General features: G+C 47.7%; 1 protein-coding gene across 8 annotated transcripts in view; it reads left to right on the top strand.

Annotated features, from left to right (window-relative positions):
• LOC148030353 (uncharacterized) overlaps positions 1-22,400 on the top strand; it is a 347,980-nt gene that overhangs the window by 270,676 nt on the left and 54,904 nt on the right. For 7 of the 8 annotated variants that reach the window (XR_015692181.1, XM_087686669.1, XM_087686668.1 and 4 more), the window contains 2 exons: positions 19,088-19,206; positions 19,313-19,523. Coding sequence is in view for 6 of the 8 variants with exons in the window: in XM_087686669.1 (XP_087542795.1) it covers positions 19,088-19,206; positions 19,313-19,523 (330 nt within the window). In the remaining 2 variants the exon portion in view is untranslated. Of the gene's footprint in view, positions 1-19,087; positions 19,207-19,312; positions 19,524-19,755; positions 19,911-22,400 lie in introns of all 8 variants that reach the window. The other variant, XR_015692182.1, reaches the window with a different exon arrangement.

Raw genomic sequence — 22,400 nt, 5'->3', positions numbered from 1 at the left:
CCCATGGCCCTCGAGGAAATAACGGGCGATAGCGACCCACGGATGATGATCATCCAAGCACATGGTGCGGAAAAGGGACCAACGAAGTGCCTGCATGTGAGTTTGGGCATCTAAAATAGCGCCGCCACCCATGCGTTTGGGGGTGCACGCATGCGACCACGAGATCCAGGAAATATCTGCATGCAATGAGTCCTTCTTCCATAGCATGAAGCGAATAGACTGAGTGAGAGCATTCAGAGTCGTAGGAGTCCAGGGCAACAATGGCAAGAAATATGTGAGCATTGGCAACATAATTATCTGGGCTACTTTGAGGCGAACATGAAAAGGCTAGGCCTGAGACTTCCAATACATAAACTTGGCCACCATTTTCTGAGAAATCCACTACAGAAGCTGCTTTGGGGGAACATCAACACCCAAAGGGTATCCAAGATGCCTGACAATGGAACCTCGAGGAACAACCAGACCCTGCCAGTCCAAGGACTGCAAATCCGACTCCGTGCAGCAATGGCTGATTTGAGCGCATTGATACGAAGGCCTGACGCCTGACCAAAGAGACCCCAAACATCCAATGCTTTTCGAAGGTTATCCTTGTCCGCTCGCAAAATCATAAAAGTATCATCCACCAGGGATTGGCTAATGAAGTGTTGTCCTGTAGGAAGTGACAGTCCGGCCAACTGGGAAGAGGCGGCCATATGTGATAACATGGAAAGAACTGGATGTGTCGCAAGGGCAAAGAATAAAGGGCTCAAAGGGCACCCCTGTCTGACAGAACGGGCAAGGACAAATGGCTCAGTAACACCTCCGTTCAGCATGACTCGCGAAGACGCCGCAGCACTAATGGTGTAGATCAGACGAGACATCCGAGCACCAAAGCCCATAGCAGACATAAGGTCAGCAACGAAAGACCAGTCCAGATAGTCAAAAGCCTTTTCCAGGTCCAGTTGAATCAGTACCACCTTCTGATTAGAATGCCGGGCATAATCAATGGCCAATTGGGCATTCAAAACATTGTGTAGAATATTTCGGCCCTTAATGAAACCATACTGGAGAGGGTGCACAAGGGCAGGGAGATGCTTATGGAGCCGATTCGCCATTATTTTGGAAAAGATTTTGTACATTGAACCCATCAAAGAAATGGGGCGCCACTGTGTCAACTTAGATGGCGAAGGAACTTTTGGAAGCAGTTTAATAAGTCCTTGTTTCCATGAGGGAGGCATGATCCCCGTTTCCCACACCTGTTGAAACAAAGCCTGTAATGGTTTCGCCAGTTGGGTAGCGAAAGCTTCAAAGAACTCATTGGTGAGACCATCCCAACCCGGACTTTTATCTTTGGGCAAGTGTAACAAGACATCCATAACCTCTGCTTCACCAATATCTGACTCCAGAGTAGCTTGCATGTCCTGCGGAAGCTGATTGCGGACCAGGTCATAAAAAACCGAACGGGCCTGAGTAATTTGGGCTGAAGGTGGAGAAGCGGAACCGAGAAGGTCACGGAAATAATTCCTGCACATATGCACAATAGTCTGTGGATCCAGGATAAGGTGGCCTTGTGCATCCTCGAGTCTAGTCATATTCTCTCGAGCAGGAGAGGCATGGAGAGCTCGAAAGAACTTATGGGTCTGACATGCACTATCTTGCAAAGTCTCTGTCAGATGTTGCAATTTGGCCTGCTGATACGATTTTAACTGGAATTCTTTAATAAGATCGGCCACCCGCATGGCCAGTGCAAGCAGAAATGCATCATCCGGAGTGTCCACCAGCAGGGAGCGAACCAAAACCAGCAGGTCCTCCGCTGCCTGTCGACGGCGCCGACAAAGAGAGGCATGATAGATCCCATATTGCCGAGCAACCCGCTGGACATTAGAGAGCAATCTTTCAAATGACGCAGTGCCCTGAGAGGAAAAGTCCAAGGAGAATCTGTCAAGCAATTGCTGCATATAGCCCTGAAAATTTGTATGCTTTAAGTAGGACGAGTTGAAACGCAAAGGGAGTCTCTCCAGAAATTGCTTGAAAGGGGCAATGGGTTGTGCAAGCAACTCGAACTGCAGAGGGAAATGGTCCGACAAGACATATTGCTGCAACACTTTTATTTCGAGCATCTCAGGCAGAAAATCATCATTTTGCATGATATATATACGGTCCAACCGCGACCATGTTGTGGCATACTGGGCCGAATGGAAAGTAAAGCCTGGAGAAGACGGGTGTAGCCAGGACCAAAGATCTTGCTTAAGAACAGCAAGAGCCAACTCTTGCCACATACGACTTTCCGGTGCATCCATGACCGAGTGCTCCGATGTAGACTGGGAAGAATCAACACACACATTGAAATCCCCCATGAAGAAGCCCCGTCTGCCAAGTGACAAGGAAGTCTGCAAAGTCTGCCAAAGCTCCGGCGAGATAACGAATCATTCGGAGCATAGAGGCCAAGTAACCATAGGATTTCCCCTTCGAATAAGATTTCAACCACCAAAAAGCGGCCATGAACATCATTTTTAATAAGAACAGGCTGATATTTGGCATGTACAATCATGAGCACACCCGAATAATGCATAGCCTGTGTTCCTGCATAGAACAAACGAAAGCCATGGCAATCCACAACTTTACCGCGTCACCGTGACTCTTGTGCTCAACAGCGCACAGGAGATCCCACTGATTCTCATACAATGCCGTCCACATGGCATGTTGCTTGTGGCGAGAACAAATTCCTCGCACATTCCACGTGGCCATTTTCATGTGTATACAAAACACAATCAGGTACGAGGCACAGCTTGCCTCGATTTGACTTTGTCGGCGAGAATGTCCAGGACTCCCTCATCCAAGAAATCCGCCAACACCGCAAAAGAGTTCTGAGGGCCAGATTTGGAAGTAGACGGTATATCTGCTTGCTTGGGGTTGGAACGTGGGTAACGACGATCCCACGGAGTAATGACGTTGCCTCTGGTATCAAAATCCAGCTGTGCAGGTGGACCCTTTAGACGATCCGAATACATTTTCCTGGCGGGCTGATGACGGGGAGCTGAAGAAACCATAGCAGGAGCAGAGCGCTCGGAAGACATCATTTCCTTCCTGCGCATGTATGTTCGCATGGAATCTTGTGAGGTAGTAGGCACAGTACTCTCCATGCCAGCACCAATCCTGTTGCCTTTTTTGGCACGTACTTCAACCCAATCAGTGGCACGGGAATCCAGACCCGAAACCTGTTGTTTACCTTTGGCCAGAACTTGGGGCGGGTGGATAGTATCCAGCGACGGAGCATCACACACCATATCTTCCATGGGCGGAGCAACATGACCCGTATCTGAAACGTGTTGTTGCTCAGGGCATTCAGCCATAAAGTGCCCCAACTGTCCACAGGAAAGCAATGGCCTGCAAAATTGCCCCATTTCAAACGAAAGTGTAACGGATGCATGCCAGAGCAATTGAGGCGTAACCAAGCAGGCCGTTTCCTTGCAGTATCCCATAACATGCACAAGCGGTTGCGATTCACAGCCCTGAGACTGGGAGGGACCAGAACCGTGCCCACAGCGGCCATAGCATCCTTCAATAGCGGCCAATAAACAGCCGGACAATTTTCCACTTCTACCCACACAGGGCATTCACGTTGCAGGAGGCGCTGGAAATCTACCGTCGGGCGCCATGGAACCACATGAACCAACCGACGATCAAAAAACAAAGGCAGTTTAGACAGGAGAGCAGCACGGTGCGTCTCTGTTTTCAAGAGGACCTCAAAAAAACCTCGGGATCCAACAAAAATCTCTTCAACACATTCCCCTTGTAGCAGACTCTGCAGCCATTGGCGAATACGGGAAAGCAGCGGGATTCGACCAGTGAAGAAGAGTATCACCGCGCGATCATAAAATACCGAAAAGGAGCGTAGGACAGTTTTTGGGTCGACGGTAGCTTCCAGAACATCGACTGGAGCAGAGTCAGAGAAGGCTTTCTGATTATGTTGAACATATTCACCAAGCAGAGTGTTGGCAAATTCCAACAGATGCTCCCAGTCCACCTCCTGAGAGTCCACAGAATCCGAAGCAACCTGCGCATAGGAACGATCCGGAGTAACACCTATCTCTTCCGGGGTATGCTTGGTACGTTTACCCGCAGGCTGGATGTCAGGACCCGGGGGCAATTCTTCAGTGCACGGAACCATATCCTCCGGTTCCTCAGCATCAGAGTCCGGGCCAAGTGCTGCCACCGTTTGGTCTATGAAATCCAGATCCAAACCAGCCATTGTGTATGACGAGCTGATCTCGAAGAAGGGCTGACCAACAGTGCAGATTAGGACCGCTCTCTCTCTCTCCCTCTCTCTCTCTCTCTCTCTGTGTACAGAGCAGGGGGCACGCTATCCCGGACGTTGCCTCTCTGACGATGGTCAGGTTTAGGGTTTTACAGGAGCTGGGCGCCTCTGCACGAAAGGAGGAGCACACGCAGGCGGAGCCTCAAACAGCAGCACAGGCGAAGTTGACGGGGCGGCTGCAGACGTTTCAGCGGGACAGGCAGTAGACAGGGCGGTGGTTGACAGGAGCGGGCAGCGTCTGACAGGCGATGGCGGCGTTTGACAGGCGAGGGCGGATAGGTCTGGCAGGCGATGGCGTCTGACAGGCGAGGGCTGGTCAGATAGCGAACAGGACGACGTGCAGGTCGGATGGCAGGTCCCGCGACGGGTCGGACAGGTCAGACGGGCGGTGCCGCAACGGGGCAAGTCGGGGCGAGGGGGCGCAGGTGAGACGGGGCGAGGGGGCACAGGTAAGGGCGACGGTAGGGGGCGCGAGTCGCAGGTCGCGCAGGCAACGGCAACAGGTCGCGCAGGACGGGGCGACGTCAGGGCTCCGGTCGAGAGGGCAAAACGGCGGCGCGCTAGGTCAGAACGGCGGCAGCATGGCACGACGCGCAGGCGACCCACACATCTCTCTCTCTCTCTCTCTCTCTCTCTCTCTCTCTCTCTCTCTCTCTCCTCCGTACAGATCAGCGGGCACTTTGGTCGAGACGCTGCCTTTCTGACAACTATGGGGCTTAGGGTTGACCGCAACTGGGCGCCTTTGCAGAAGGGAACAAAACGAGCAGCCGGACCCGTGGACAGCAGAGTAGTCGAAGGCAGATGGGCGTCTGCAAGCGTGGCAGCACGAGTGGTCAGGAAATCGGCGTAAGGGAACCGGGACGAACGAAAATGGCGCCGAGGAGCAGGTCGCGTGAAACGAAGGCTGACAAGACGGAAGGGCGATGGCAGGGACCCCAGCCTCCAGGACGAATGACGGACGAGCGACAGCCTATGCCATCTGCACGTGGGGGGAACCAGGCTACGGATGACGACGAGGCAGCAGGTCACGAGTGGGCGCCATCGACGTGCTCTCCATCTCCGACAAATGGGTCTACTCTTGCTGCTATCTCCACTATTCTCACTCACTTTCTCTCTCTCTCTTTTTCGTGAAGATAATTGAATTAAGTAGTAAATATTTACATCAGACCATCAGGTCAACATTCTCATTGTGTATCTCTTACTTTCTGTTACATCAGACCATCAGGTCATCCGAGAAACTCTCTCTCACACACACAAACACACACTTTCTCAGAACAACCTATTACATGAACAGTACTATCAGATCACATAGGAGTAGTTGGAGTGGAGCGAACAATCGCCATCTAGGGAGCAGCAATATCCGGAAGAACCAAGTCCGCTCACATCATAGAGGAGATTTGCCATAAGACTATTCCTCGCACACGGGCCACATGCCCATGGATGCCCGATGCTGAATCAAAAATAAAGGCATTGCGAGTACGCCATATATGCCACAGGGTTGTCCATCTGAGGAAATGAAATAGGCAGGAACTATCTGAACTTGAAGAGGGCATAGAGGACATATTTCCCATAATCCATGAACGAACTGATAGGCGGTGCTGAGTCACTGAAAACCAGACACGGGAAATGAAATTCCAAATCTGTCACGCAAGAGGGCAGGAGACAAAGAGGTGAAGCAATGTCTCATCACACGTACTGCAGAAAACACAACGCCCAGCGGAGATCTTTCGGGCGCGGAGCACTTCACCCGTTGGAAGCCCCCCAATGAGCAGCCGCCACATGAACACTTTTCCCTAATACGGGACCTTAGACTTCCAAAGATGGATAAATCTTTCCCGCCACTTCTTATTACTATCCTTACGATGCCATAATATATTCACTTTCCCCATGACCCATTTCATCAGGAAGGACAAACATCCAGTCACGCCAAGGATCCAATGGCTGTAATACAGGCAAAGGAAAAAACCTCTGAAGATTGTCCTGATAGACGACCAAATGTCCTTGTATCCACGCGGCACCCGAAAGTACTGACGAATATGCCTAAAGGAATAAAGACAGGCTTGCTGACACAAGCGTGTTAATGGGTCCTTAAGCTGTTGCACATGGGCTGAAAACAGCTCATTAGGAAGCTCATCCCAACCTGGACTTTTCCTTCTAGGCAAGTGAGACAACACCTCTTCCACTTCATCTTCAGAAATATCAGCCTCCATTAGATTCATCCATTTTGGTTTAACCTGATTACTAACCAGGTCACAAATATATGTTCGAGCCGAGAGAACCGCATCGGAAAGAATCTCTTGCGGACCCAACAAGCCCCTGTAAAAGTCAACAATCATCTGAATAATGGAGGCAGGATCAGTCACCATATCACCCTGACCATCTTTCAAGCGCACAATATTTTCCCGGGCATATTTCTGATGTAGGCGAGCAAAAAATTGATGAGTTTGACAGTTGTTGTCATGTAAAGCTTCAGCTCTGGCCAACAGTTTATATTTTGCATATTCCTCTCCGTGAAGAGATTGGACCCTACCTTTCAGCCATTCAATGCATGCGAGCAAGTCATTGTTAGAGTCCCCACTCTCTCTCTTTTTTCGTAAAAGGTAATTGTATTAATTACGAAAAAAAGTACATGATTACTTGATTACAAGATACATGACGACAATCTAAGTCATCATGTGAAGAGATTCTAAGCACTACAAGTTACAACGTCGTGGCAAGGATGCAGAGGATTTCCTGATTACAGGATACACGAGGGCCCTAGGCCAACATGTGGGGAAACCCCGTAGCAATGCACTGAAAAGGTTACACCAATCATGGCAACGACCCCGAGGCTATTGCCATATGCCACGGATGCAAATCCTCCCGAGGGAGCATGTCGGAGTGTCGGATAATATCTAGCTGCCAATGCAAGAGCCCTTTAAGCCTGGTAATATGTCGGGGTACATTAGAGGCCGAATCAAAGAGAAAAGCATTGCGCGTGGTCCAAATGTGCCAGCATCCCCAATATCTGAAAAAGTGAAATAAGATCTTCTCATGCAACTGTGGCGGTGTAGGATACTTCGGGCGCACAAAAACCCAGTCGAAAGGAGTTAGCGAGGACCCGACCACCGCGCGCCAAATGTGCGACAAGAGCGACCAGATATTCTTGGCGAGCGGGCAAGAGAGAAAACGATGTCGGGCCGATTCCGCCGGTGTGGTACAGAAGAAACAATTGCCATTCGAGATGCAACGCTTGGCAAGGGCCGAGGCCAGAGGAAGACCACCAATCATCACCCGCCAAAGAAAAACCTTGCATTTGAAAGGCGTCTTATTTAGCCAGCCCTCCATCAGCGTTTTCTGCCACCATGACAGCGATTTCCGCAGTCCCCAAACAGTATTAGCTTTCTCTCCCAGCCATTGGTGATCTTGAACAAGAAGATGATACACCTGATTAGTAGAGGCCTTTTCCAGACTCAGGCGGCCTGCAAGGTCCCAGTCCTGCCAAGGGCGGTCCACAGTCAAGGCAGGAAAGGGTTGCCGACCCTGAAGTTCCGACGAAAGCTGCTCCCATAAATCACGGTATCCACGCGGGATCTTGAAGAGTCGCCGAGCAGTCCGAAAAGATACGAGGACATTGCGAGTGGCAAGGGTAGCATCCGCCACCGACGTTACACCTAAACGGGCCATGCGATTAAATCTCGGTCTGAGTTGATGTTTATCTTCCCATGAAAGGAGTCTCGATACTGCCAACAATTCCAGCTGAAAGGAGTTAGTCTGCAAGCGGTCCCCTGCTGGGTGCCAACGGGCCTTTTGGAGCACCACTTTCCACGAGCCGACCAAGTGCAGTAACAATGAGGAAGAGGGACTGGAAACACGAGAGTCCGCATTAAGGACATGCCACCAGGAGGCCCGAAGCCGTGTGTTACCATGGCGGAGCCCGCTGTCCTCAAGAAAATAGCGGGCTATGATGGTCCATGGGTGATGGTCCACACACATGGCACGAAAAAGGGACCAGCGGAGAGCTAACATATGAGTGTGTGCATCCAAAATAGCTCCTCCACCCATGCGCTTAGGGGTACATGCGTGTGACCATGAAATCCAGGAAATGCCGGCCTGCAGTGAATCCTTCTTCCACAACATGAAACGGATGGGATGCGTGAGGGCCTTCAAAGTAGTAGGCGTCCATGGCAGCAAAGGCAGGAAATAGGTAAGCATCGGAAGCATGATTGTCTGGGCCACTTTGAGGCGGACATGGAATGGCCACGCTTGTGACTTCCAATACATAAACTTCGCCGCCAGTTTTTGTGAAATCCAGTCCAGCAGGTCTTTTGGCCGTACATCCACCCCCAATGGGTATCCAAGATGCCTGACAATGGAGCCACGGGAAACCACCTGGCCTTGCCAGCCTAAGGACTGCAAATCAGGCTCCGTACAACTGAGGATGGCTGACTTAAGGGCATTGATGCGAAGGCCAGAGGCCTGACCAAAGAGTGTCCAAACATCTAAAGCCCTGCGAATATTGTCCCTATCCGCCTGCAAGATCATAAAGGTATCGTCAGCCAAAGATTGGCTAACGAAGTGCTGACCCAACGGAAGAGAGAGCCCGGCCAGCTGAGCAGATGCTGCCATGGAGGATAACATTGAAAGGACCGGGTGAGTCGCCAGGGCAAAAAAGAGCCGGCTCAAAGGACAACCCTGTCTGACTGAGCGCGCAAGGACAAATGGCTCTGTAACTCCACCATTAAGCATAACTCTGGAGGAAGCCTCAGCACTAATGGTGTAGATCAGTCGGGACATGCGGATACCAAAGCCCATAGCCGACATGAGGTCTGCAATGAACGACCAGTCCACATAATCAAATGCCTTTTCCAAGTCCAATTGGATCAATACCACTTGCTGACCGGAGTGCCGCGCATAGTCAATCGCCATTTGCACATTTAAGATATTATGCAGAATGTTGCGGCCCTTAATGAAGCCATATTGGAGAGGATGCACAATAGCTGGAAGGTGCTTGTGAAGCCGATTCGCCAGCACTTTGGAGTAGATTTTATACATGGAGCCCATCAAAGAGATTGGTCTCCAGTGTTGCAACTGTGACGGCGAAGGGACCTTTGGAATTAGTTTGATAAGGCCTTCTTTCCATGAGGAGGGCATGACCCCCGTTTCCCACACTTGCTGAAACATGGCCACCAATGGCTTCACCAACTGCGTGGCCGAGGTCTGAAAGAATTCATTAGTGAGACCATCCCAGCCAGGACTTTTATCATTCGACAAGTGCAACAAAACGTCCATAACCTCTTCCTCGCAAATATTCGTCTCCAAAGCGGCTTGCATATCAAGTGGAACCTGCTGGCGGACCAGTTGATAGAAGACCGAACGGGCATGCGTAACCTGGGTAGAAGGCGAGGAAGAGGAACCAAGGAGTTCCATAAAATAGTTTCTGCACATAGTGACAATGGTTTGCGGATCCGTGACCATGCGACCTTCCGAATCCTGGAGTCTGGTCATATTTTCGCGAGCTGGAGACGCATGCAAGGCGCGAAAGAACTTATGAGACTGGCAGGCGCTGTCTTGCATTGTGTCCGTCAAGTTGTGCAGCTTGGCCTGTTGATAAGATTTCAACTGAAACACTTGAATAAGATGGGCCAACCGCCTCTCCAGAGACAGCAGAAAATCATCATCAGGGGAATCCAGGAGCAAGGAACGGACCAACGCCAGCAGGTCTTCTGCTGCATGTCGACGCCGGCGACAAAGTGAGGCATGATGGATCCCATACTGGCGAGCAACTCGCTGCACATTGGAGAGCAGTCGTGCAAATGAAGGCAAGCCCTCCGAGGCGAAGTCCAATAAGAACCTCTCAATCAGCTGCTGCATATAGCCCTGGAAAATTGAATGCTTCAAATAAGAGGAGTTGAAACGTAAAGGGAGCCTATCCAGGAATTGCAGAAAAGGTGCAATAGAGAGTGCTCGCATCTCAAGCTGGAGGGGGAAATGGTCCGACAACGCATATTGCCGCAAGACCTTCATCTCCAGCATCTCGGGAAGAAAATCATCGCCCTGCATGATATATATTCTGTCCAGTCGCGACCAGGTAGTTGCATATTGTGCGGAATGAAAAGTAAACCCTGAAAAAGAAGGGTGAAGCCACGACCAAAGATCTTGCTTGAGCACGTGCAAAGCAAAGGAATTCCACACCCGGCTTTCCGGCGTATCCATTACCGAATGCCCTGAAGTGGACTGTGAAGAGTCAATACACATATTGAAATCGCCCATCAAGAACCCCCTTCGGCCGAGTGACATGGAGCCTTGCAAAGTGGACCAAAGATCCCGTCGGGATGCGGGATCATTCGGAGCATAGAGGCCCAACAGCCATAAAATCTCTCCTTCAAATAAGACTTCGATCACCAGAAACCGGCCCTGCACATCATTTTTAACAAGGACAGGCTGATATTTCTCATGGACAATCATCAGCACGCCCGAATAGTGCGAAGCATGAGTCCCTGCATAAAACAGACGAAATCCATGACAATCTATCACTTTCCCTGCTTCACCGTGACTTTTGTGCTCAACTGCACACAATACATCCCACTGATTCTCGTGCAAGACGGTCCACATGGCATGTTGCTTATGGCGAGAGCAAATGCCTCGCACATTCCACGTGGCTATCTTCATGTATTCTCAAAGAAGGAAGTCAGGAACGAGGCGCCTGCTGCCTCGATTGCACCTTTTCCGCGAGAGCATCCAGGACACCCTCATCCAGAAAATCAGCCAATACAGCGAAAGAATTCTGGCGACCTGCTTTGGAGGTAGAAGGGAAATCCACTACCTTGGGAGAGGGGCGGGGATAACGCCGATCCCAGGGTGTAATAACATTTCCTTTGGCATCGAACGCCAGCTTGGCAGGTGGGCCTCTGGGGCCGTCGGTATAGGCTCTCCTTGGAGACTGATTGCGAGGGCCCGACGGGGCCGTAGGACGCGCAGCCTGCTGTGGAGTGGGCATGTCTTTCCGGCGCGTATACGTGCGCACGGAATCCTGGGAAGCGGGAGGCCCAGGATCTGCCAGGCCTGCATCCAACTTTTTACCTTTTTTAGGACGTGCCTCAATCCAATCAGTGCGACCGGAATCCACACTCAGGACCTGTTGTTTGCCTTTATCCATGACATGAGGAGACTGAAGAGCTTCCTGGGGCGTGGCATCAAGCACCATGTCGTCCTTGGGCAGCGCAACCTGCGCATCCTCCTAAGACGTCTGCTTTTCAGGGCATTCAGCCATGAAATGCCCCAGTTTTCCACATGAAAAGCAGTGGCCCGCAAAGTTGCCCCATTTTAAGCGAAAATACAAAGGATGCATGCCCGAACAATTGAGGCGAAGCCACGCGGGCCTTTTCCTGGCCGTGTCCCAGAGCATGCATAAACGGTTGCGGTTCATGGCCCTGAGGCTTGGGGGAACCAGCACTGTTCCCACAGCTGCCATCGCATCCTTCAACATGGGCCAATAGACCGCCGGACAGTTTTCCACCTCCACCCACACCGGGCATTCGCGTTAAAGCAGACGCTGGAAGTCGGCCATGGGGCGCCATGGCACAACATGAACCAAGCGGCGATCAAAGAATAGCGGCAACTTGGACAGGAGTTCAGCGCGATGGGTTTCTGATTTCAGCAGGACCTCATAAAACCCGCGAGGTCCAAGGAAGATCTCCTCAACCGACTCCCCTTGCAAGAGATGGTGCAACCACTGGCGAATGTGCGAAAGCACTGGGATCCTGCCAGTGAAGAAAAGTATAACGGCACGGTCATAGAACACCGAGAAGGATCGCAAGACTGATTTGGGGTCGACCGTGGCTTCCAGCACATCATCCGTTCCCGCAACAGAAAAAGATTCGGTATTATGCTGGACATAATCACCAAGCAGAGTATTGGCGAAGTCCAGCAAATGTTCCCAGTCAATTTCCTGCGAATCCACAGGATCAGAGGCCACTTGCGCATAGGAGCGTTCCGGAGGGCTCATTGGCTCATCAGGCGTATGCTTGGAGCGTTTGCCGGCAGGCGGCTGTTCAAAAGTCGGCGGTAACTCCTCCGTGCATGGCACCATATCTTCCGGCTCCTCTGCATCGGAATCAGGGCCAAGGGCTGCCACCGTCCGGTCAAGAAAGTCCAAATCCAGGCCAGCCATACTGCTGTCTTCACACGCGTCCTGTCAGCCTGAGTCGTGGCCTGTCCCACGAGCGCGTGTGGCAGGGCGCAACCCTAACGGTGCACGGGCCTAAGGGTGGGGCACAGGTCTGGCAGTCGACGGCAGCACGGGATAGTCGAGGGCGTAGGGCAGGGGCCTCGCCAGCAGAAACCCTAAAACTCAGAGGACAAACGAACAAAAACGGGTGCAGAGCTCACCACGCAGGCGGGCGACAACAGGGCGGGGGCCGCTGGCGATGGGCCGACCAGCAGCGGGGCGAAGGACCCAGCTGCGCCCGACGGAACAGGACGCCAGGGGCAGCCGCGGCCAACGGGGCGTCAGGGGCGGGCAATGGGTGACAGGCCTGCAGGCGACGGGCAGCTGCAGGCTCCCACTCTCTCTCTCTCTCTCTCTCTCTCTCTCTCTCTCTCTCTCTCTCTCTCTCTCTCTCTCCATGAAGATAATCGAATTAAGTAGTAAATATTTACATCATGTCAGCATTCTCTCTATATCTCTTACTTTCTATTACATCAGACCATCAGGTCATGAGAGAAACTAACGAAAGACTATAAAGACTTTTACATAAAGAAAAAAAATCACACAAAAAGGACAGTTGGAGTAGAGCAAACAATAGCCAGCCAGGGAGAGCAACAATGTCAGGAAGAACCAGGTGAGCTCATATCATAGAAGAAATCTGCCATAGCACTAAACCTCGAACACGGGCCACATGACCATGGATGCCCGAAACTAAATAAAAAATAAAGGCATTCCGAGTATGCCAAATATGCCATAGGGCAGTCCATCTAAGGAAATGGAATAGGCAGGAATAATCAGAATGCAAGGAAGGCACAGAGGGCAGCTTTCCCATAATCCATGAACAGGCCGTTATCCAGTGCTGAGTCACCGAGAATCACACGCGGGAAATAAAACTCCTAATCTGTCGAGCAACCAAACAAGAGACAAAAAGATGAAGCAATGTTTCATCACATGTAGTACAGAATGCACAACGACCAACACAGATCTTTCGAGCGCGCAACACCTCTCTAGTTGGAAGACCACCAATTAACAATCTCCACAAGAAGTCTTTACCCTAATAGGAAACCTTAGACTTCCAAAGCTGAATTAATCTTTCCCACCACTTCTTTTTGCCATCCCTTATATGCCATAATTTATTCACCTTTGTAGTGACCCATCTCTTGGCCTCCACCATCTAATGATATATTTGGTTAGCAGACCTTCTCTCGAAATCATCCGGAAGCACATCCAGTCACGCCATGGATACAATGATTGTAGAACAAGCAAAGGAGAGAACCTCTGAAGTTTGACCTGTATGGATGACCAGATGTCACAATATCCACGGGGTACCCGAAAGTGCTGACGAATACGCTGAAAAGAATAAAGATGGGACTGCCCAGGAATAACACCATCAAAAATTGTCTGCAACCCCAAACAAGCCATCCGATTAAACTTGACTTTCTGCAAATCTTTGTTCGGCCAATCCAACAACCTAAAGGATGCCAGTACTTCTCCTTGCAACAAATTCACCTACTTACGAATATCAGGAGGGCGCCAAACTGAAAAACATAAGATCTCGTGCCAGGATGCAATCAAATGAGAAAGGAGAAAAGACTAGGAGACCTTAATATGCCTCGAGGAATTAAGAACATTCCACCACGAAGCATGAATAATCGTGTTACCATGAGAGATGCCAGTCTTTTCAATGAAAAATTTAGCAATCTCTGACCAAGAATGACTCTGTACACATAAAGCCTGCAAAAGGGCCAACCTCAAGATTGTCATATGCAAATTAACATCCAATAAAGTTGCACCCCCCATCCGTTTAGGCGTAGTCACATGCTGCCACAAAATCCACACCTGTCCCAAACGATTGCCTTTCTTTTTCCACAACATGAATCTGATAGGTTGAACCGATTCCAAAAGGGACTTCTTAGTCCAAGGAAGCAGTGGCAGAAAGAACGATATTATACTGATCATAATACATTGAGCAACTTTAAGTCTGACATGTAAAGAGGCCAACCCTAAGATTTCCAGTACATGGACCTGTCATGAATTCGGGAGGCCATCCAATCCAGTAAGGCATAGGGAGCTACCTCCACACCGATAGGATATCCCAAGTGCCTGGTTATATTTTCCTTTGAGATCACAATTCCATGCAAGTCGAAGGCATGCAGATCATGCTCTGTACAGAAGAGAAATGCAGATTTCTGAGTATTAATATGAAGACCCGATGCCAAAGCAAAAAGATTCCAGGCCACCATTGCCCGATTAACATTAGTGCGATCAGCCTTAAGGAACGTAAAGGAATCATCTGCCAAAGATTGACCCACAAGTTGAGTACCACTGGGAAGAGACAAGCCAACTATCTCGCCTTGATCAGCCAACTTATCCAACAATGAGAGCATCGGGTGAGTGACCAAAGGGAAAAGCAAAGGGCTGAGAGGGCAGCCTTCCCTAAGCGACTGAGATGAGGCAATTTCCTTCATGATCCCTCCGTTAAGAGCAATACGAGCCACAGCACCTTGACTAATGGTATCAACAAGAGACACCATGCGAGGACCAAATCCCATTGCAGACAATAATTGCCGCAAAAAAGACTAGCTTATATGATCGAATGCCTTCTCAATATCGAGCTGAAGCATAACTACTTGCTGACCTGAAGCTTTGGCATAGTCAATTCCGAGTTGAACATTCAAAATGTTATGCATTATATTCCAAACTTTAATGAAACCATATTGACGTGGATAAACCAGGTGCAGAAAAACTTTCTGCAATCTATTGGCAATAATTTTGGAGAAGATTTTATATAATTAACCCATGACAGAAAAAGGTCTCCATTGTTTCAAAGAGGTTGGAGAGGGAACCTTGGGCAACAACCGAATGACAGCAATTTTCCAGTCTCTCTCTCTCGAATTGGCTTTGGATGAACTAGGGCTTGCTAGGACATCTCAAGATAAGGCGTTGACAACATACGGATCCCATCTACCAGCTTTGGGAAGTGCTCACATATTGATTATATTCAATGGCCTATTAAGATGGCTGGGAGTGGATACTTTCACTTGTTGGAACAGCAAAAAAGGGGCCAGGTAGTGGCTCATGTAATGGGCTCGCCAACATTAATTCCATAAATTAAGGATTTTAAGATATTTGATAAGCTGATTAGTATAGTGGCTGACCATGCGATCCTAAAATTTACTCTAGCATGTAGTCAGAGACAAGAAACATGCACACAGTCACACACATTTCCACTTTATGAATTTCTAGAACAAACATCGCACATCTATAGTGATGCAGTACAAGAGGGCTTAAGTCAGCTAGACCAACATGAACCATTGGAAGATGCCACTAGATCTCTAGCGAAGGTTTTACATGCTATAGCTTCAGAGGCATTCCCATGTAAGATGGGCCCTACTGCAATACGCAATTGTAGTGCCCCTCAAAATGATTGGTATGATGATGAGTGCAGATAGACTAGGACCTGCCTACAGAGCGATATTACACTAGGGACATGCACCCATAAGCAGGCATGTATGTCTTTCGCTGTCTTGTACAAAAAAAGAAGAGAGATTATTTAGCCAAACTAGAGTCAAAGATGTATTAGCTCTTTTTGAGCAGAGACAACAAGAGGGCATGGAGGAAATTTCACGGGAGACTACCCCCAATCTAGTTGACATCACCTATGGTTTGGCATGAACATGCTAGGGCACTATACGATGTTCCATCACAAGAGCAATTACTTTGTCCATCAAACTCTAGGCCAACACAGGGCGGTTTCTTTACGGAAAAGATGGTGAGATATGCCATTTGGAGGTTGAAGAATGGGAGAGCACATGATCAAGATGGCCTTGTGGCAGCAGAGCATTTTGCACATGCATGTTATGAACTGGCCCCTATCTTGGCGAATCTCTTCAATAGAGCCGTATATGAGGGGTTTCCAGTAAGTTGGTGTGACCACACAATAGTGCAGATTTTTAAGAGTGGAGATCCATTGGTCGCTAACAACTACTACACTATTATGATTGGCCATATGCTAGCAAAGATATATGCCTCTATAACAAGACAAGCTAGTTTCCGCCACAGATACAATACGCTAGATCATATATTCACGCTAAGGGCCTTGATTTAGGAGGGACGATCACGGAGGCAAAGAATCTACTGTTGTTTTGTGGACCTCCGCAAAGCCTTTGATACTGTGCCACGTGCAAGACTCATGCAAAGGTTGCGAGCCATTGCGGTCCCAAAGGATATGCAGTGGTGTATTTATGCATTGTATGAAACTGTGACAAGGAGAGTACGAGCACCTAGAGGCACAACAAACTCAATCTCTAGTACGGTGGGCGTAAAGCAAGGCTGTCCCCTCTCTCCTTTGCTGTTTGGACTGTACATTGATGAGATTTCTGATTACATGCAGAGATGGGGTGGTATGGGAGCCAGCTTGGCTGGGGTACTGATACCAATTTTGTTATATGCTGATGATATGGTGCTTATCTCAAATTCACCAGGGGGACTACAACGGCATTTGGATGCATTGCATGTGTTCTGTGAAGATAAAGGTCTCAAGATTAATCCCGGAAAGACTAAAATCATGGTCTTTAACACCTCAAGAGCTTGGGTGACATGCTCAGAGCATTACTTCATGTATGATGGCCAGCCTGTGGAAATGGTTAGACAATATGTATACCTCAGGGTCACTTTCAAGGGGCCACAGTTTTCATGGAAGGAGACTTTAGAGGCTAGGCTTGCATGAGCATATGCAGCTTTGGGTACTCTAGAGCGGTAGTGTGCACACATACAGTTTCAAGAGCCTCGTACCAAATTGTGGCTTTTTGACACTTTAGTTAAGCCCAAACTACTCTATGGGGCAGCTCTTTGGGGCCCAAGCCTTTATCATACTAGACGGATGCCACTTATGGACCGTGATGAACCGGAAGCACAACATTATGATGGCTAGGAACACATGGAAAGACCGCTAGTCATGATGATAGCACGTATGATAAGGGCAAAAGCCTCAGTACCACAGGAGATCATCTGGGCAGAATTAGGTGCTGCACCCATGGTAGTTGAGGCATTATTCAAAGCAATTACTTTCCTCCAAAGGATATGGCAGCTCCCTAAAGACCGAAATCCTAGACTAGCGCTGGAGTCTTCAAGACAGCTTGCAGCAGAGGGAGATAGATAGTGTTGGTATGCACATATGAGCACGTGGCTGAATTTACATGGCATGAGTATAGATAGACTACCACCGTTTGATTACAGCCTCCAACTGCCCTACTTTGAGCCTCAGTCGTGTAGAGCTGAATAGTGTGGTGAGGGCAGACATCACTAAAGTGGAGACAGAAAGGACTTGATCCAAGCTCCCTTTCCCATTAGGCATGAAAACAGCACAATACCAAAGTCACTTCTTGCAGCTTTCTCATGACGGTTTCATAGTGAGGCCTAGATACATGGATGCTCAACTTTCCCACGGACTCCGAGTTGCTATTGGTCAGATCCGCACCTCATTGCATCTGATGATTGAGACAGGTCGATGGAGCCATATTGCAGCCAATGAGAGGATGTGCAAGCTTTGTGGATGGGAGCCAGAGACGGAGGAGCACTACATTTGTAGATTTACTGTATACTATGATATTTGAGGCCACTATCATTGCCTCTTTAAGGAGGTCTTTGGACCACTAAGACGGGTGATGGACTATGAGGACCAAAGATGTTTTGGCCTTTTCTTGCTGAAGCTCCAACGACGTAGAGCATTATTGTTACAGGATAGGAGGCGACCCCGGCATCATCCACCCCTCCAGAGAGCAGTTACAAACTACTTCAGCATCACTGAACCCCCAGCCGCGACCACCCCAGACACATCTCCTACTGATAGGCATTGCCAAAATACAGCATCAGGAGGCATCACAGTTGACAGAGCTACAACTCTATGCAGAGCACAACGCCTTAGAGTACCTACTCGGCAACATAGGTGTGCCCATATGCGCCACATTCGCATCACGATTGCTCGTTACAAAGGCAAATTGGCCTGGTGACTTAGTCGGAGGTAGCTTGCAGAGTCTTGGTGGATTCCATGGACTGAGGGGGAGATACCCTACACTCTTGATCTTTTTAAACTTAGTTTTTTTCCAACTTTTTCAGTTTCCATACTTCTCATTCCAATATACCATGTAAACTTACACATAAATTTTATCTCTTCTTATCTAATGAGAGATGATGATACCAGTTGTATTGGTTATGATCTCATAGCCGACTCTGGCCTTTTAAAGATGCTAATAGATCTTTCTTTCTTTCTTTTTCTCTCTCTCTCAGCTCTTTGTCTTGATTGTAATTCTTAAAGTTTGTTTTAGCATCTTGCAGTCCTGATTTTCAATCTTCCATTTTAACATCCTTTGTACAAGATTTAGTCTTATTCTGTTTAATTTTTAAACTTATGTATTTAATTTTAATTTTCGTGCAGTCTGATGTAACAAACCAAGATGACAATAGTCAGCTGTTGGCATGGCTATGTGTAACATGTAACTGTACCTCAGAGGGATTTCCTCTGAGGTGTTATGAATAGAAATTTTTCTTGTCTCAGAAAAAAGAACTGTTTTCTCTGTTCTTTTGTAATGCTGTTGGTATAGGTAGCGAGAAGATTTAAAAAGACAGATTCTCAAGAATTATCTCTTTGTGCAACACTTATGAAAAAACATGGACTCTATGCTCATGCTCTTGAGACATACACAAAGCTAGGAGATTTTAGGTAATTACTTTTCTATAAACCTTACATGTAAACCTGCTTAGCCACATCAGTTGATCTTAATAAAGGGGTAAAAAAGCTGGTTATGTATGTGTTATGTCCAAACCAGGTCCCTTCTCTTGTTGCATATTGACATGCATCAGTGGGATGATGCTTTTGCAACAAAGTCTCTGCATCCTGAACTTGACATCAATGTTTTTCTGCCTTATGCGGAGTGGCTGGTATCCAAAGATCAATATCAGAAAGCACTGCTAGCATATAAGCAAGCTGGGAAACCAGAATTTTCAGAGCGGTTGGTTAAACAACTTATCAGCAATGCAGTAAGTTGCTTCTTGTGAATGCTAATGTTCCAGATCTCTTTGCACCTATTCATTTCTCAAAAAGTAGCTGCAATAATAACCTAGCTTTATTAAGAAATGTTCTAGAAAAATAAACAAGAATCTATATTACAATATATTCTTTTAGAGTATAAATGTTCTTGGTGTGGATCCAGAGGGTTATATAAAGTTGAAAACTTAAAAGGGTTGTAATCCCTTTTTGGTGTTGCTGCAGCCATTCTGCAATATCCATGTTGGAGGTTCCTTCATTTTGTTTTTTTTAAGAATACAATGAAGCAGGAAAGATATCTGGTGAAAACAGAAACTTGATATGGTCCTCCCACCTGCTGCATTGCTATTTCAACGGTCACCTTGATTCTGGAGGCAGAAGTATGTGGCTCTATCTTCATGGCTTCTTGTCCCTCTAGGCTGGGAAGGGGGACATCAGGTGTTGGGAGGATTTTTGTGTTCATAGCTCCTGCCTTGTGGTAATCAGAGTTTGTAGTGATGATCAGCAGAACATGCACCATTTTTGTTAGTACCAGCTGTGCTATGCTTTCCAATGTCAGAGAACATGCAGTATTCTCTCACAGACCTGTTTTCTTCTACTATAATTTTGCTCATGGCTTTCCACGACTGGTAGCTTTTTATTTTTTTTGTTCAAAGAAAACGAAATTATGAAATGCTTTGGAGAAAATATTTTTTATGAAAATACAAAGTACAAAGAACCCTGTCAAGAGCAGCTGAGTACATCATAGATGCAATGCTTGTGTGAGCAACCAATCTACTGGGGTATAATGCCAGACCATACAAGGGGCTAGGTGAAAGAAGGTGCTGGAATCCCAAGTGTGCAAGAAGGGATCTCTCCTCATCCTCTCAGAACCCAGCTGCCTCTCCCATCTCTTGCACAAAGTATAGTGATGTTTGTCAAAATTCTCAAAAGAGTCTCTGCAGTGGAAACATCCTGGAGGTCTATAGCATGGCTACACCTTGCAAACCAAATATACCAAGCAATTATCAACAATCAGCTTCTATTTGTGACAGTGTACTTGAGTCCACTGCACCTATGAGTAATCTACAATGGAGATCTTGCTCAGACGTCGGGCAATGACAAGAAAGGTGTGGCTCCCTTGAAAATCCTCATATCCACATGTTGGACCTCTATCTGTAATCCAAGCTATGGTGTCCCACGTTGCAACCATAGTCTTTGTTGTGCCATGAACAACCATCCTCTGGGCTCTCCTCCACATTTTGTGAGGTTTGGAACAATCTTAGTGACAATGCTCTATGTCTCCTCTAACTCATCATGTCTCACTCATGCTGTTGGGACCCTACCGTACTTGAGCCAGGTACCAAGCACTAAGCTTATGAGCTACTAGCCATAGGAAGAGAGAAAATCTTCCTAGCCCTAAGTTGTCATCAGACCTCTTCCAAAGGTTTGACAAGAAATGATATGAGATGCCTTGTCTATGCCAGTGAGGGGTTGCTGGTTGTACTTTGATCCAACTCATCTGAATCCTCCTTAGCTTAGTGATGTAGTGAAAGAAGGCCATATCACATGGCCCCTCAAGGAATGGGCCTCTCCATCTAGTATCCTAGATACCATAATGAGGTTAACCAATAAGGTTCAGCTCTAGTTATCTAGGTCTATGATTCCCAAGCCGTCTTGGGATCTCAACCTTTACCCTAGCTAGGCTTGGGTCTTCTCTTGACTAAATAAAGTTCTTGATGAGGTGCTTCACGTGGCCCATGCATGACCTAGAGAATGCCCAATAGGAAGTGGTATACCACATAGTCATGAGAAGAATTTGGTTGGCAACCACCACTCTTGTAGCTAATGAAAGCCTCATGGAGCTCCAATAAAGGTGCTTTTGTCTAATGCTCAATTGATGAGGCAGTGACTAGTGCTCGGAAGTAATGTCAATTCATGTATGACATCCAAGCTATTGCACCGTAAAACCTAGGTGAAATTTCCATAGGGTCTCCAATCCAGCTGTCTACTATCACATGCCTAGAACCTAGGTATGTGATAGAACCTAGGTGAAATTGTCATAGGGTCACCAATCCAGTAGCCTACTATCACATATCTAGAAACCATATGTCTTGTGCCAATTAATAAAAGCACTAGATGCTATGCTGAAGATCTCCATGGTTACTACAAGACCTGAAGTTGTCATCCCCATCTAGATAAACTGTTGTGTCATTTACAAACTAGACATCAAGGAGCTCCTTGAACTCAAGGATTGGCAACTTGATGCCTTTGATACTAGTGGATTTGTCTATCAAGAAAAAACTCATGGCCCATTCTACATGTAGAAACAAAAATGGGGCTACTAGACATCCTTGCCGCTTTAGATCTATGGATAGTGAATCTCTTTTCTCTAGCCCCACTAACAAGGACTTCACTATGTGCTAAAGAATAAAGGGCTGCAACTCCTCTAACTCACAGCTCTCAAAATCCCATTGTCAATATGATACCCTCTAAGAACTCTCTATCCACGCAATCATATGCTTTTTCAAGATTAAGAAGAAGCACAATGAAGTCTTGAGTGGTGGACTCCCAAAAGGTGAAGATGTTGTCCAAGCTACTATGTGTTATGGGAGCACTAGATTGTGCTCAAGAGACTAGACTAGATACAAGATTTGTTACAAGTATTCTGATTTTAAGATAATCCCACATAGGGGCACAAGCACAAGGCACAATGATAACTTAACAAGATACGGAAAATCCCACAACCCAGGACCGTAGATATAAACAACATGACTCGATAGGATATAAAGGATTCCACAACCTAGGACCGTAGATATGGATACAAGATCTTCCTCAACGAGGATGAACAAGATATAAGACAGTACTAGACAAGCTCTTGTACTACGAGA

The sequence above is a fragment of the Lygodium microphyllum genome, chromosome 10 (genome assembly GCF_053477565.2).
Source record: "Lygodium microphyllum isolate KBCC chromosome 10, Lygodium_microphyllum_v1.1.10, whole genome shotgun sequence".
NCBI lineage: Eukaryota > Viridiplantae > Streptophyta > Polypodiopsida > Schizaeales > Lygodiaceae > Lygodium > Lygodium microphyllum.
Note: the sequence above shows the minus strand (reverse complement) of the source record. Positions and strands in the feature narration are given on the sequence as shown.